The sequence below is a fragment of the Bos javanicus genome, chromosome 3, assembly GCF_032452875.1.
Source record: "Bos javanicus breed banteng chromosome 3, ARS-OSU_banteng_1.0, whole genome shotgun sequence".
Classification (NCBI taxonomy): Eukaryota; Metazoa; Chordata; class Mammalia; order Artiodactyla; family Bovidae; genus Bos; species Bos javanicus.
The window spans coordinates 79,728,170-79,741,548 of NC_083870.1; the positions used below are offsets into that span (position 1 = coordinate 79,728,170).

Here is a 13,379-nt window from a genome sequence, read left to right on the forward strand (position 1 = left end):
ATATTTTTTTCTGTTTGACTTAAGGTTTTCAAATACCACTTATTTAAAATTCAGTAGAACCACAATTCAGTAGCAGGAAGAAGCTCAAACAATCTAGAATTCTCCAGAGTTTGAAATATTCTGGAATGTGCTCAGGATTTAACTGTTTAGTAATTGGGACTAGGCCACCTTTGGTTTAAACAAACAAACTGGTTTAAAAACTGATTATATTAAATCTACCATGGCTTGGCACTTACTCATGCGTGTGTGTGTGTGTGTGTGTGTGTATGTATGTATGTATGTATGTGTTAGAAATAAGAGCTGAGAAGAAAACATAGCATATGTAAGTTTCTTTCTCAAAAAGACTAGAGGAGAAAGAAAGTCTTAGAAGAGACAAAGTCTTCCTAAAGAGATTCAGGAACAAACTAAAAGTCAGAACTTTTATATATCAGTTTGTTCCAAATATACACGTAAAGACAGTACCAATTATCTGGAAACCAAAGTCTTCAGCAAATATTTTACCACCTATACAAGAAATACTGTACAAAAGAACCAAAATGAGAATGTTACTTAGTTAAACCACAAATCACAATGGTCTTATAATAAAGTTATTGGATATTTTTTCCTCTTTTAGGAAAGTAAATATTACCAACCAGGTATAAGTGCAGTGAATAAACTAAATGGGTACTTACATGATACTTATTTGAAAGGTAACAAAGTCACCACCTACCACAAAATATCTCCCATACTGACTTGTGAACATACTTGAAATAGAGATGTGGAGTCATTCTTTGAGTCTTAAGAATTTCTTCTAAAGACTCCAATTAATGTGAACATGCATTGCCACAAAAGAATATAATGGAATAGCCTTTTAGAAATTACGTTAAATGTTGAAAACATTAACACTGTTTTACAAACACTTCATTAACCCGTGTTGCATTATCAATATAATTACCTCAAACTCTAATTCATACTCATAATTACTGTCCCCAATTTGCTAACACCCTCAAAGGCAAAATCTAATTCTGTCAATTCTAAACTACTGAATTTGTGATCCTGGATTTCTTTTCCTATTTTAACCAGCATGATATTGGTTGACTGTATCATTTATCAGATCAAAGATTTGCAGAGGGAAAAAACATTAATTTGAATGTTACTTCTGGAAATCACATGTTCCCTTTGCCAGAAATGCTCCTCCCCCAGATCTTCTCAGAGTTCATTCCTTCAACGTTCATATGTCTTCACTGTCCATATGTCATCTCTTCATGTCATCCTTCTATAAACACTTATAGTCATCATCCAGTTATTCTTCCCCCCCACCCGACCAACTTCATTTTTCTGTACAGCTCTTATTATAGCTGGACTTATTTTATAATTTATTGATTTATTTATGCCCTCCCCTCTGTAATATAAACTTCAAAGGGACAAGAACACTAATCCCTAGAACTAACCAGTGGTTGGTGCATAAGAGGCGCTAAATAATATCAAGTGAACATTTAAATCACTGAGTAACTGTTTGCTGAGCTGAAATAACGAAGAATATAATAAAACATCCTTGACTTAAGGGTGAATCTTTCTTCAGAGTGTGGCATATAAAACATAGTATCTGCCAAGTTGCTTTCATTGTTAGGGAAGAGATACTGTGTATAACATTTGATATGATCTTCTGTACTATATTTGAAAAGTTGAGGTACATGGCGAAAAGTTTTAGATTATTACTGTTTACTAGAAATAAAGAACAAGTTACAAATGGGAGCTAAATGTATAATTTTAAATATTCTAGTAATCGCATTAAAAAAAGAAATATGAAGTTACCTTTAATAATATACTTTACTTAGCCTAGATTGTCCAAAATATTGACATTTCAACATGTAATCTATATCAAAAATTACTAATGACATATTTTATACTCTTTTCTATCTGTACTGTTATGAATTCAAGATCCAAAATGTATTTCACATTTACAGCACCTCTCCATTCACACTAGTGCTTCAGAGTCACATGTGACTAGTGGCTACCATGCTGGACAGTACAAATCTAGGTAAAAACAATCCTCTCCAGGTGGGGTTTGTATTCTTCAAACATGCATTTCTTTCCTGCACATTCTTCTGAGAAAACTTCCCTGTCTTTTCATTGTGTCAACCATTACCTCAGAGAGGATTAGGATAATCACTGCAATGATAGAATGAAAAGAAAAAATAATTGATCATCCTTTATAGACAGACTGCATTGCTTAGTTTTACTCTTCCAAAGAAATAGAATCTGGAGCATACCTTATACAAATAGTACTATGGGAAAATCCCAGGGTTTTTTCTTTAAGAGACACGAATGGGGGATTGATCAATTGAAAGCAAAAAAGATAATCTCAGCTGACCAAGATGCAAAGCTATTGAAAATAATGTCTATAGACTTCTTCACTTCTTCAAAGGACCCAGAGCAGGGCTTCTCAAATATAATGGGAACTTGTTAATACAAAGTTTGATCAATAGGTCTAAGGTATGGTTCTGAGATTCTGCCTTTCTATGCAGGTGATGCTAGCACTGCTGGTCTGAGGCCCACACTGAGCAGTTAAGTCCTAGAAGATGTGGACCTCATAAATTTCTTCTAAATACAAACAGCTGTCAAAGACCCCACCTCAAGAGGTGACTCAAGGACTAGCTATACATGGATAAAAACGTACAAGAAAGTCATCAAGAAATGGTGAAAAGAAAGGTGAAAAGAAAAATTTCCAGACTGGTATTTTGTAAATAAAAACCACAAAGCTCAAACTGAGCCTATTTCCAAGCTGCAAAGAGGGTGGTATGCCTGCTGTCTACCTCGCAGAGTTCTGGGTCCAAGGGCTGGCAATGCCCCGTGTCATAGAAATACCTAGTGATGGAGTGGTACTTCTAAACAACCTTACCTGCCCTTAGAACAGAATCATGGAATGCCTTCTTTATTAGGCAGACAAAGAGTGGGTAGAATCGGCAATTCTATGGCTTTTGGAACTTACATCATCAGCCGTCACCGTCATCACACTCCTGCTTTTCTTCATTATACAGGTGAAAAACAGCCCCTCTCAGGATGTCTGTTATTCAGGGCAGCTTTGCTGTCAGTTTTTAAGACCTACAGGGAAAAAAGACACACAAACAAAGAACAGCTCAGTATCCTTTGTTAAATACAAATACACGGTGTTCTCTGCACTAACATCTGACGGTATACAATGCATGTGGATAAGCAAATATCACAATTTACCAAGCTAACTAAAGCTGAGCTGTGAGAAAAGAGGTTCACAACATGCAAAAGTCCAAGAAAAGCTATCTAAAGGGAGAGAAAAGGAATAGCGGGTAATAATTAGGCTCCCAAATTATCAACGATCTTTAAGACTATAGAAATACTAGGTTTTAGTGAAAGTCTTTATACTTATGAATTATCTTCCCAACCAGTATTTCATTTGATCTCCATAACAATCTGTGAAATTGATTTCATCTTTTTTTTAATAATGAGATAACAGAGGACCAGAAAATTGATTTGGCCAAAGTAACACATCTAAAACTAGAAAAGAAATAGCAACCACTTCAGTATTCTTACCTGGAAAATCCTATGGACAGAGGAGTCCATGGGGTTGCAAGAGTTGGACACAACTTAGTGACTAAACCACCAACACAGTTAAAACATAGCAGATTTAGAATTTAAGGTATATGATCCATTGATGCATGCATGCATGCTAAGTCACTTCAGTCGTGTCCAACTCTGTCACCCTATGGACTGTGGCCCACCAGGCTTCTCAGTCCATAGGATTCTCCAGACAGGAATACTGGAGTGGGTTGCCATTTCCTTCTCCATGATCCATTGATGCTAGTGTCAATAAAAAGGAAAACTAAACCAATACAAAAAATATGCGTGACCCAAAAAATCTTAATTTCAATTTTACCATTAGTTTAAACTTCTTATATGTACATATGCAAATATTCATCACAGAGAATTTAGCAACCAAGAGGTAGAAAGAGCTAGAATTTCCTGGTTTAAATCACACAAACTTGGCCATTCTGAAGCAGACACTTCAGTTCATGACATTTGTTTTGTGTACATCACTAGAATTCACTTCAGAAACAAAGAACCTCAATAACACTTCCAAAATTTAAGGGTGCATCCTACTTGTGCAAACTCCAGAGGAAAAAGAGTCACTGGTTTATGAATATGAAAACTTAGGCTATTAAAACAGGCCAAAATTTAAAGTTCAGACATACAATAGTCTAAAAAAGAATATGAAGAGTTTTGACTTTGCAAAACTGAACTGGAAAAGATACACTGCAGAAATCATTGAATCCAAAAATATTGGTCCAGACAGTGGATTCTCAAATCTTAATATCAAAAATCTCCCATTTTTGTGTGTTTAAGATTTTCCGTAAGAAAAAAGTTTAAAAAATAAATATAATTTTTAGTAATAAAAAAATGGCTTCATCAATACTGAGATCCAGAAGCTCCTATGTTTTCTTACATGGTACATTGAAAACCCTTAATACATGCTGGATTTGAAATGTCTGCTTCTCAAACATGAAGATATATATAGATTAACAGAGTGATGGAACTGTAGCTATGTGACTAGGAATACTAAGTAGTGGCATTGTACCATCACCCAGGAAACCAGGGTTGAATTTCTCGCACATAATTTGACTATATTATGCAGAGGTTGGCAGCAAAATTGACAGAGTAGATAGGAGAGTGGGGGAGGGAGAAACTGCACCTCTGTAAGTCTTCTAAGGAGAGAACCCCACAGACTTTCCAGGTGTTCAGTTCAATATGACAAGGAAAATAATTTCCTCATCATACACCGAGGCATGATTACAATTATTGAGCTTTCCTAACACTGACCAAAGAGGAATAAGCAGAAATTTAGAGTTCTTACTCAAAACCTGCTTGAAACCTAGCTGCTGCTGCTGCTAAGTCGCTTCAGTCATGTCTGACTCTGTGCGACCCCTAGACAGCAGCCCACTAGGCTCCCCTGTCCCTGAGATTCTCCAAGCAAGAACGCTGGAGTGGGTTGCCATTTCCTTCTCCAATGCGTGAAAGTGAAAAGTGAAAATGAAGTCGCTCAGTCGTGTCCGACCCTTAGTGAACCCCTGGACTGCAGCCTACCAGGCTCCTCCGTCCATGGGATTTTCCAGGCAAGAGTACTGGAGTGGGGTGCCATTGCCTTCTCCGGAAACCTAGCAAAGGTTCAACAAATAACAGATATATTTTATCTCTGTTATATTCAATCTTGAGTGCCTCTCTGAGGCAGAACCTGAAAAAAAAAATGTTTATACCCCTATGTTAAAAGAAAAAGCAAGATTCAAGATGTAAGTTTTATATGTAGGATATAAAATTGGACATACCCAATGATTATAATTCTCAAAAATATAAGCACAGAAAAATATTAAAGAAGCTGTGTAACATTGTAACAGCGAACATTATGTAAGAGGCATAGAAATTTTTCTTTCTTTTCCAAACTTTTGTGATATTCTTTTCCAAGCCAAAAAAAGTGATCCATTTTGCTTGGCAGGAAATGCACTTAAAAATAGGATAAAACAGCACAACTGGAATAGAAATTCTGAGGCTGTCTTCAGCAGGAAGGATCTGTGATCAAGCTTCCCCAGCAGAAATGAAGGTAAGACCTTAACTATACTTTCTTAGAAGTGAGCAAAGCTGTGATAGGATCCAAATGAAGCTCAACGCAAATATGACTCTCAAGAATTTTAGGTCTAGTCAGGCAGGAAAGACTTACATATGTTAAATATGCACTTAATAGGTTCTCAAAAATATTTGTAAAATGAGTGAATCAAAGAATATAATTAAATATTAAAATCTTTGGGTTTCTGGGAAATAAATGAGGTTTTATTTTAGCCTTAAATAATGAGTAGAATTTGTTTAGCATAGATAGTGGAAAAAAATATGGTGTGCAAAAATATGGAAAGGAATCTAATGTACTAAGACTGTGACTATGCAAGAAGATGCCATGCTAAGGAAGTTTATGACAGGCAGAAAGACAACATGTTCCAGGGTAACATCAGTAGATCTGGGGCATGCAACAGTATTTTTGTGAGGTCTTAGCCATGAAAATAAACTTAGGTTTTATAACACTCTGAGTGTGAAAGCTGACTGGACAGATTCATGTGCCTTCAACTGGGAACATGTCCTGGCTAGGAAAAAGCAAGATCTCAAGTTACAAAAGTTACAAGGCAGTTTTTCAAATGTTCTACATATAAAATATATTACTTTAACACTCAGAAATAAAAACCAGCACTTGTTACAAAAAAACAAGATAAAGGAGGGAAGAAGAGATTATTTTCTAGGTAGTTTACATTTGTCTCCTCGAGATCCACTCCAATACCTTCTCCATCTTGGTTGTGTCACAGGAGGCTGGTCTTCACAGACTGAGTCCATGGGCTCTGTAGCCATCTGACTCCTGAGAAGTACAGCAGGAAGGCAGGAGGAAAGAAAGGGTCCTCTCTACTGGCCAGAGTGCAACAGTAATGAAAGCCCTTTCTCTAGATCACAGCTCCTATAATCACCCATCTCTAAGAAGACAGGTTTCCCTAACTTCCATTAACTACTGCTTCCACTTCACCTTTCAAACATAAAGCTGATGGCAGCTTTCCACTGTTGCTATTCTTATAGTGCTTGGTTATCCCTTTGGGTCATCCTCAACCCTGTCCACACCTTTTGTAAATAGTGTGTGCATGCAAAGTTGCTTCAGTAGTGTCCGACTCTTGGGAACCCTATGGACCGTAGCCCGCCAGGCTCCTCTGTCCATGGGATTCTCAAGCAAGAATACTGGAGTGGGTTGCCATCTCCTACTCCATTGTAAACAGGACCTCCATTAAATTTTCTTTCATTCCCTGTGGGAGTGAAAACTATTTCCTATGGAAACCCTGACTGAAAACAGATTTGTCCAAAAACTTTACAAAGCCAGAGGGCTAGTTTCAAATTTACCCCCTCAGCACGTAGTACAGTGGCTGACACGAAGCAGGGTCTCAATAAACAACTGTTAGAGAATGAGTAAGTAAAATCTAGTTGGAGTTTTAGAATGGTTTTATGGCTTTTAGAAAAGAAGGTCAGCAGGCAAGATTTCAAGTTGCTTTTGTAAGGCAGAAATAGTTCTATGTCATCACTCGTGGGTGGCAATAGTAGTTCTGTTTGGGAAATCAGAGAAATGTTATGTTTAATACTATACTGTTATATTACTGTATTATACTATTGCTATATAATATTAATGTCTTGTGCTTAGTTGCTCAGTCATGTCTGACTCTTTGCAACCCCATGGACTATAGACCACCAGGCTCCTCTATCCATGGGGATTCTCCAGGCAAGAATACTGGAGCAAGTTGCATGCCTTCGTCCAGGGGATCTTCCCAACCCAGGCATCAAACCCAGGTCTCCAGCATTACAGGCAGATATTTTACTGTTTGAGCCATCAAGGAAGCCCATATAATATTGATAACATACAATATAACAGCATTACATTATATATTATTGATACATTATAAAATAGAAAAATAGAAATTATAAGTGCCATATTATTACTGATTGCAACAAACTGTGGAAAATTCTTCAAGAGATGGGAACACCAGACCACCTGACCTGCCTCTTGAGAAATCTGTATGTAGGTCAAGAAGCAACAGTTAGAACCTGACATGGAACAACAGACTGGTTCCAAATAGGGAAAGGAGTACATCAAGGCTGTATATTGTCACCCTGTTTATTTAACTTAAACGCAGAGTACATCATGAGAAATGCTGGGCTGGATGAAGCACAAGCTGGAATCAAGATTGCTGGGAGAAATATCAATAACCTCAGATATACAGATGACATCACACTTACTGCAGAAAGCAAAGAACTAAAGAGCCTGTTGATGAAAGTGAAAGAGGAGAGTGAAAAAGTTGGTTTAAAACTCAACATTCAGAAAACTAAAATCATGGCATCTGGCTCCATCACTTCATGGCAAATAGATGGGGAAACAGTGGAAGCAGTGTCAGACTTTATTTTGGGGGGCTCCAAAAACACTTCAGATGGTGACTGTAGCCATGAAATTAAAAGACGCTTGCTCCTTGGAAGAAAAGCTATGACCAACCTAGACAGTATATTCAAAAGCAGAGATATTACTTTGCCAACAAAGGTTCGTCTAGTCAAAGCTATGGTTTTTCCTGGAGTCATGTATGGATGTGAGAGTTGAGACTATAAAGAAAGCTGAGAACTGAAGAATTGATGCTTTTGAACTGTGGTGTTGGAGAAGATTCCTGAGAGTCCTTTGGACAGGAAGGAGATCCAACAAGTCCATCCCTAAAGGAAATCAGTCCTGAATATTCATTGGAAGGACTGATGCTGAAGCTGAAACTCCAATACTTTGGCCACCTGATGCAAAGAAATGACTCACTGAAAAAGACCCTGATGCTGGGAAAGATTGAAGGCAGGAGGAGAAGGGGATGACAGAGGATGAGATGGTTGGATGGCCTCACCAGCTCAATGGATATGAGTTTGAGTAAGCTCCAGAAGTTGGTGATGGACAGGGGAGCCTGGAGTGCTGCGGTCCATGGGGTTGCAAAGAGTCGGACACAACTGAGCAACTGAACTGAACTGAACTGAGTGTCAGTTGCCTATCCTTTGGACTAACATGGATAGAGAATTCATCTTGTGCCAGTATATGCACTACACATATATGAGTCCAATTATGTCTCATTAGAGCCGCTAGCCAAATGAGGTGGGCACAACTCTCATGATAGGTGAGGGAATAAAGGCTCAGAGCAGTAATGAAATACTCAGAGTCACATGCTCTGTTGTTTCAGACTAAGACATTATTTCTAAGCCAAGACTCTTCACCAATCACTATGCAACTCATTGGGGGCTTATTCACATCTTTTCAAGATAGAAAAGTGATTTTTATTTCTTTTTCTGATGTTGGACTACAAGTTAAATTGATCAGTTTTCTGGAATCATGCTCCCTAATCATGTTAGGACAAAAAAGAGTAATTTTAAAAAGATACTGATGTTTTATAAGGCCTCAAATTTAAGGCAAATGTAAACAGAGAGAAGAAGTCAAGTTCTCCTAATCTGAAACTATTCTTCTGTCAGCAAAATTTGCTTCTCAATACATAGACTGCCATATGCTTCATTAAAATGAAGTATTTCTCAGTATACTAACACCTATATATGGAATTTAGAAAGATGGTAACAATAACTCTGTATACGAGACAGCAAAAGAGACACTGATGTATAGAACAGCCTTATGGACTCTGTGGGAGAGGGAGAGGGTGGGAAGATTTGGGAGAATGGCATTGAAACATGTAAAATATCATGTAGGAAACGAGTTGCCAGTCCAGGTTCAATGCACGATGCTGGATGCTTGGGGCTGGTGCACTGGGACGGCCAAGAGGGATGGTATGGGGAGGGAGGAGGGAGGAGGGTTCGGGATGGGGAACGCATGTGTACCTGTGGCGGATTCATTTTGATGTTTGGCAAAACTAATACAATTATGTAAAGTTTAAAAATAAAATAAAATTTTTAAAAAAATGAAGTATTTCTAAGAATTCCTAAAGTTATGAGCAAGTATGATGACAATAAATTCCATATTGGCATGTATGAATAGTTTTCCTGTAGTTTTATCTTTCATCACTTAAATGGTACTTTTAAACATATTAATCTTTCACAACATTCTGTTATTTTTCTAAGACTATAGTATTCATCATATGTTATTTCCTTCTTTTATACAATCTAAAACAAGGGAGAAGACACTGACTGATACAGCTATCATGTAAATTTCTTTCAGCAGGTTTCAGTTACCAGTAGTAATTCTTGATTGATAGAAATTTCAATAAATAATGGCAGTCATTCTAAAATCCTACTTTATGGATAGAAACCATATATGAAACAACCAAACCTTGAAGAAATGAAAAAAAAAATAATGTAATACTTTGAGTTTTGAATAAAGTTATCTTTTTCAATTTAAAGATTTCTCTTTATTCTGAGACGATATTCAAAGGAGTTTAATTTTGTTTTTTGTATAATTGATCTATTGAACATTTTGTATATGTTTTCATTTTTCTCCAATAACTGCTTTCCATTTGCAATGTTAAATCTATATCCTCTTCCTTAACAACAGTTCAAATTGAGTACATAACATAACTAACAGCTTTACACCACATCTCCTTCCCTTTTCTCAGTTCAGTGTTCACAACCTGCGGAGCTACTCAATGGCCAGTGTGTAGGACTTAGACTGGGAAGAGGGAATAGTCTATTCATTCATTCCTTCTCTCCCCTCTCTTCTTTAGGTTCTACCTGCTTCCACACTACAGCAGAGTGGAAGAGTTAATAAAAAGAAAGCCCTGTTATATAACTGGGCCTTTAATTGCAGTCCTCTGTTGAGTGTCACTGCTTCTCTAACAAAAGGAGACTATATATTGACACCTTCTCTAAGGCAGGTGTCCAAATAGTGGCTCTCTTCTTAGGGATAAGTAGGAAAAAAATAAATTTTCTCATCTCCTCAGCTGCCATTCCCATTGATACACATTGAAACTCTTGTCGGTAGGGTCCCCTTGAACAAGTCTATTCTTGTGGTTGAAGTAAAAATGAGATGGCTCAAGCCACAGTGCATTTATCCAGAATAAGTTCAAGCATTCTTGTTAACCCAAGTAATGAAGGTTAAGATGCTTTGCTGCTATCTCTTCTCTCTCTCCTGATATCTTTCTCCATTTCTTCTCCTTAGCTCAAGGGACATAAAGAACAGATCAGAAAGGGGCCACCTTCCAATGCAGGGAATGCTGGTTTGATCCCTGGTCAGGGAACCAAGATTCCACAACTAAGTACAACTTGAGAGTCAGTGTACCACAATGAAAGATCCCCCATGCCACAACTAAGACCCAATACAGCCAAATAAATTAATTCATTAATTTAAAAAAAATGGTTCAGGATGTCTTCTGCATAGATGATCAATGGAGAAATGAGATACTGTCTCAGTTGTTTATCAATGTCTTCCAGACCCAAGCCAACCATTCTAAACTCTGCTGTGTGATGTGCAGGCTGAGACGTTGCAAATTGCATTTCACAAATTCTCTCCCTGGCTGGCTTCCTTTAGATGTTGATAACAGGAATCATGAAGAAGAAAGTGGAAGAAGAAAATTAGGGAGAAGGAACTCTCTCCCTATTTCAGTAGCATAGGCAACACTGGCCCTCCATCCTGGCATACCCCGAAGCAGCTACACAATACCCTATCAGATGTCTGCTCACTAGCTTCAGAGTGACCCCTTGGTGATACCAGCTCCTATGGTGGTGACCCCTCCTTTGCACCACTAAACCCTCATAATACCACCATCCCTTTCTCCCTCTGCACTTGGAATGGTAGTTGCTTCACTAATCTTTGGATTATCTCACTCGTCTGCTTTCATTTGCATCATTCATATTTATATAATCAGTTTCTTGTATTAAATCACTTTTGTTTTCCTAAGGGCTACAGAAGCTGACCTTCTTTTCACTGAAAATATCCCACATCTCTAGAAGTGGTTCTTCAGTAGGTCAGTAATTCACTTCTCCAGCACCCCTTCACATTCCATCCTCCCCTCACCCAGAGGCAGTTTATATGAGGATTGGGAGGCTGCTGGAGTGACAACTGATGTCAGGACCCACCTGGTTCCCTCTCAGAGGGAGTTGCCTGAGCACTTTTATACACAGCTCTCATTGGAGAATGTGGGATACCTGGATGCTTCTTGGTCCTCTGTTTGGGATTACAGTCCCCATTTCTTTTTCAACAGAAGACCTACTCATCATTCTTTCAGATATAAAAATGTCCATTTTTGAGATGACAAAATGGAACATGAGCATTTCTTTTTTTATATAAGTTTATTTTGGCTACATCAGGTCTTAGGTGCTGCTTAAGGAATCTTCATTGTGAGGAGCAGGCTTCTCTCTATGTGTGGTGTGTGGGATTGATCAGTAGTTTCCCTGTGTAGGGTTGGTTAGTTGCCCCTTGGCCTATGGGATCTTAGTTCCCCCACCAGGGATCCAACCCATGTACCCTGCTTTGGAATGCAAATTCTTAACCAATGGACCACCCACCGGGAAGTCCTGAGCATTTCTTTTGTTTCTTAATGGTCTCAATTGGGAGAGTTAGAAGTTGGCAATTTCTATGTCAATCCTCTAATTCTTTGGAAATTTTACTAATTCATAAAGTACAATCCTGAATATTCATTGGAAGGACTGATGCTGAAGCTCTAATACTTTGGCCACCTGATAGAAAGAGCTGACTCCCTGGAGAAGACTGATGCTGGGAAAGATTGAAGGCAAAAGGAGATGAAGTTTGTATCTACTGAGCCTCATCAAACTTTCAGAAATTCAGGGCTACTGTGCCCAATTAGGTATGATTTGGGATTTGACTGTTGGGAAGAGACAAATGCGCTTCCTCCCCAAAACCGTTGTAATGGGATACAAATAATGCAAAAAGATATATGTAATCCAAAAAGATATTCTGTGTAAAACTTCTTAAAACTATAAGCACCCAACATTTAGATGTAGCCATTTCTGGGGGAGAAAAATCCATTTGTTTAGTGAGGCAATAAGCATCAAAGATTTTGAGATAAAAACTGAAAAGTATTAAAAATTAATATGAACTTAAATCACTAGCTAAACCTGAGAGAATTATAAGTAACAGAGAGATAATGGCATCCTTTAATAGTCATCAGATTGCAAAGTAGCTAGGCTAAATTCTACTCTGAGTAAAGCATCTTTCCCAAACAGCCACTTAAAACCAGTTTCTACTATAAAATGTGTTTTTATAATTTGCTAATAGAACACAAACTTGAAATCAATACAGATGCTGACAAGAAAAAAAGAAACAATTCTTATTATATAATTTGTTTGGATGAATGTTAATTCCTGACAATAATAGAACAAGAAAGTAACAAACAGTTCCCATGTTTCCACTCATATATGTCTTAATGGGATTATTAGTGAGTTTCTCTCCAATAAAAAGTATCTAAGTAGAAAATTTTTTAAGGGTTGAATTATTTTTCCTATTCTAAAAAAAGTAACTAGTACACTGATTAAATTTCTATAGTTTAAAATGCCATAAGACAGAATATAAATTGCTTTGTTTTTCATCCATTTGGGGTTCCATTTTCAACAAGAGGGAAAGAACAAAGAAGTCCGTTATTAAATTCAACCCATATATTTAAATAATGAACAATTTGATATTGTAAGCTCTCTCAGCATCTGAGGGTTTACATCTCTGAGTTATCATTGTACCAAAGTGATGATGTTATCAGGGAAGATTTAGAAAGGGTGAAGGAATTTTTCAGTTCATTTCGGTTCAGTTCAGTCACTCAGTTGTGTCCAACTCTTTGTGACCCCATGAATCGAGGCATGCCAGGCCTCCCTGTCCATCACCAGCTCCC

The 13,379-nt window shown here is 37.6% G+C and overlaps 1 protein-coding gene across 1 annotated transcript in view; it reads right to left on the reverse strand.

Moving 5' to 3' along the window:
• PDE4B (phosphodiesterase 4B) overlaps positions 1-3,052 on the reverse strand; it is a 546,831-nt gene extending 543,779 nt beyond the window's left edge. The window contains exon 1 of the mRNA XM_061411703.1: positions 2,972-3,052. Within this exon, the coding sequence (XP_061267687.1) occupies positions 2,972-3,013 (42 nt within the window). The 5' untranslated portion in view covers positions 3,014-3,052. The remainder of the gene's footprint in view (positions 1-2,971) is intronic.
• Between the last annotated feature and the right edge of the window lie 10,327 nt (positions 3,053-13,379).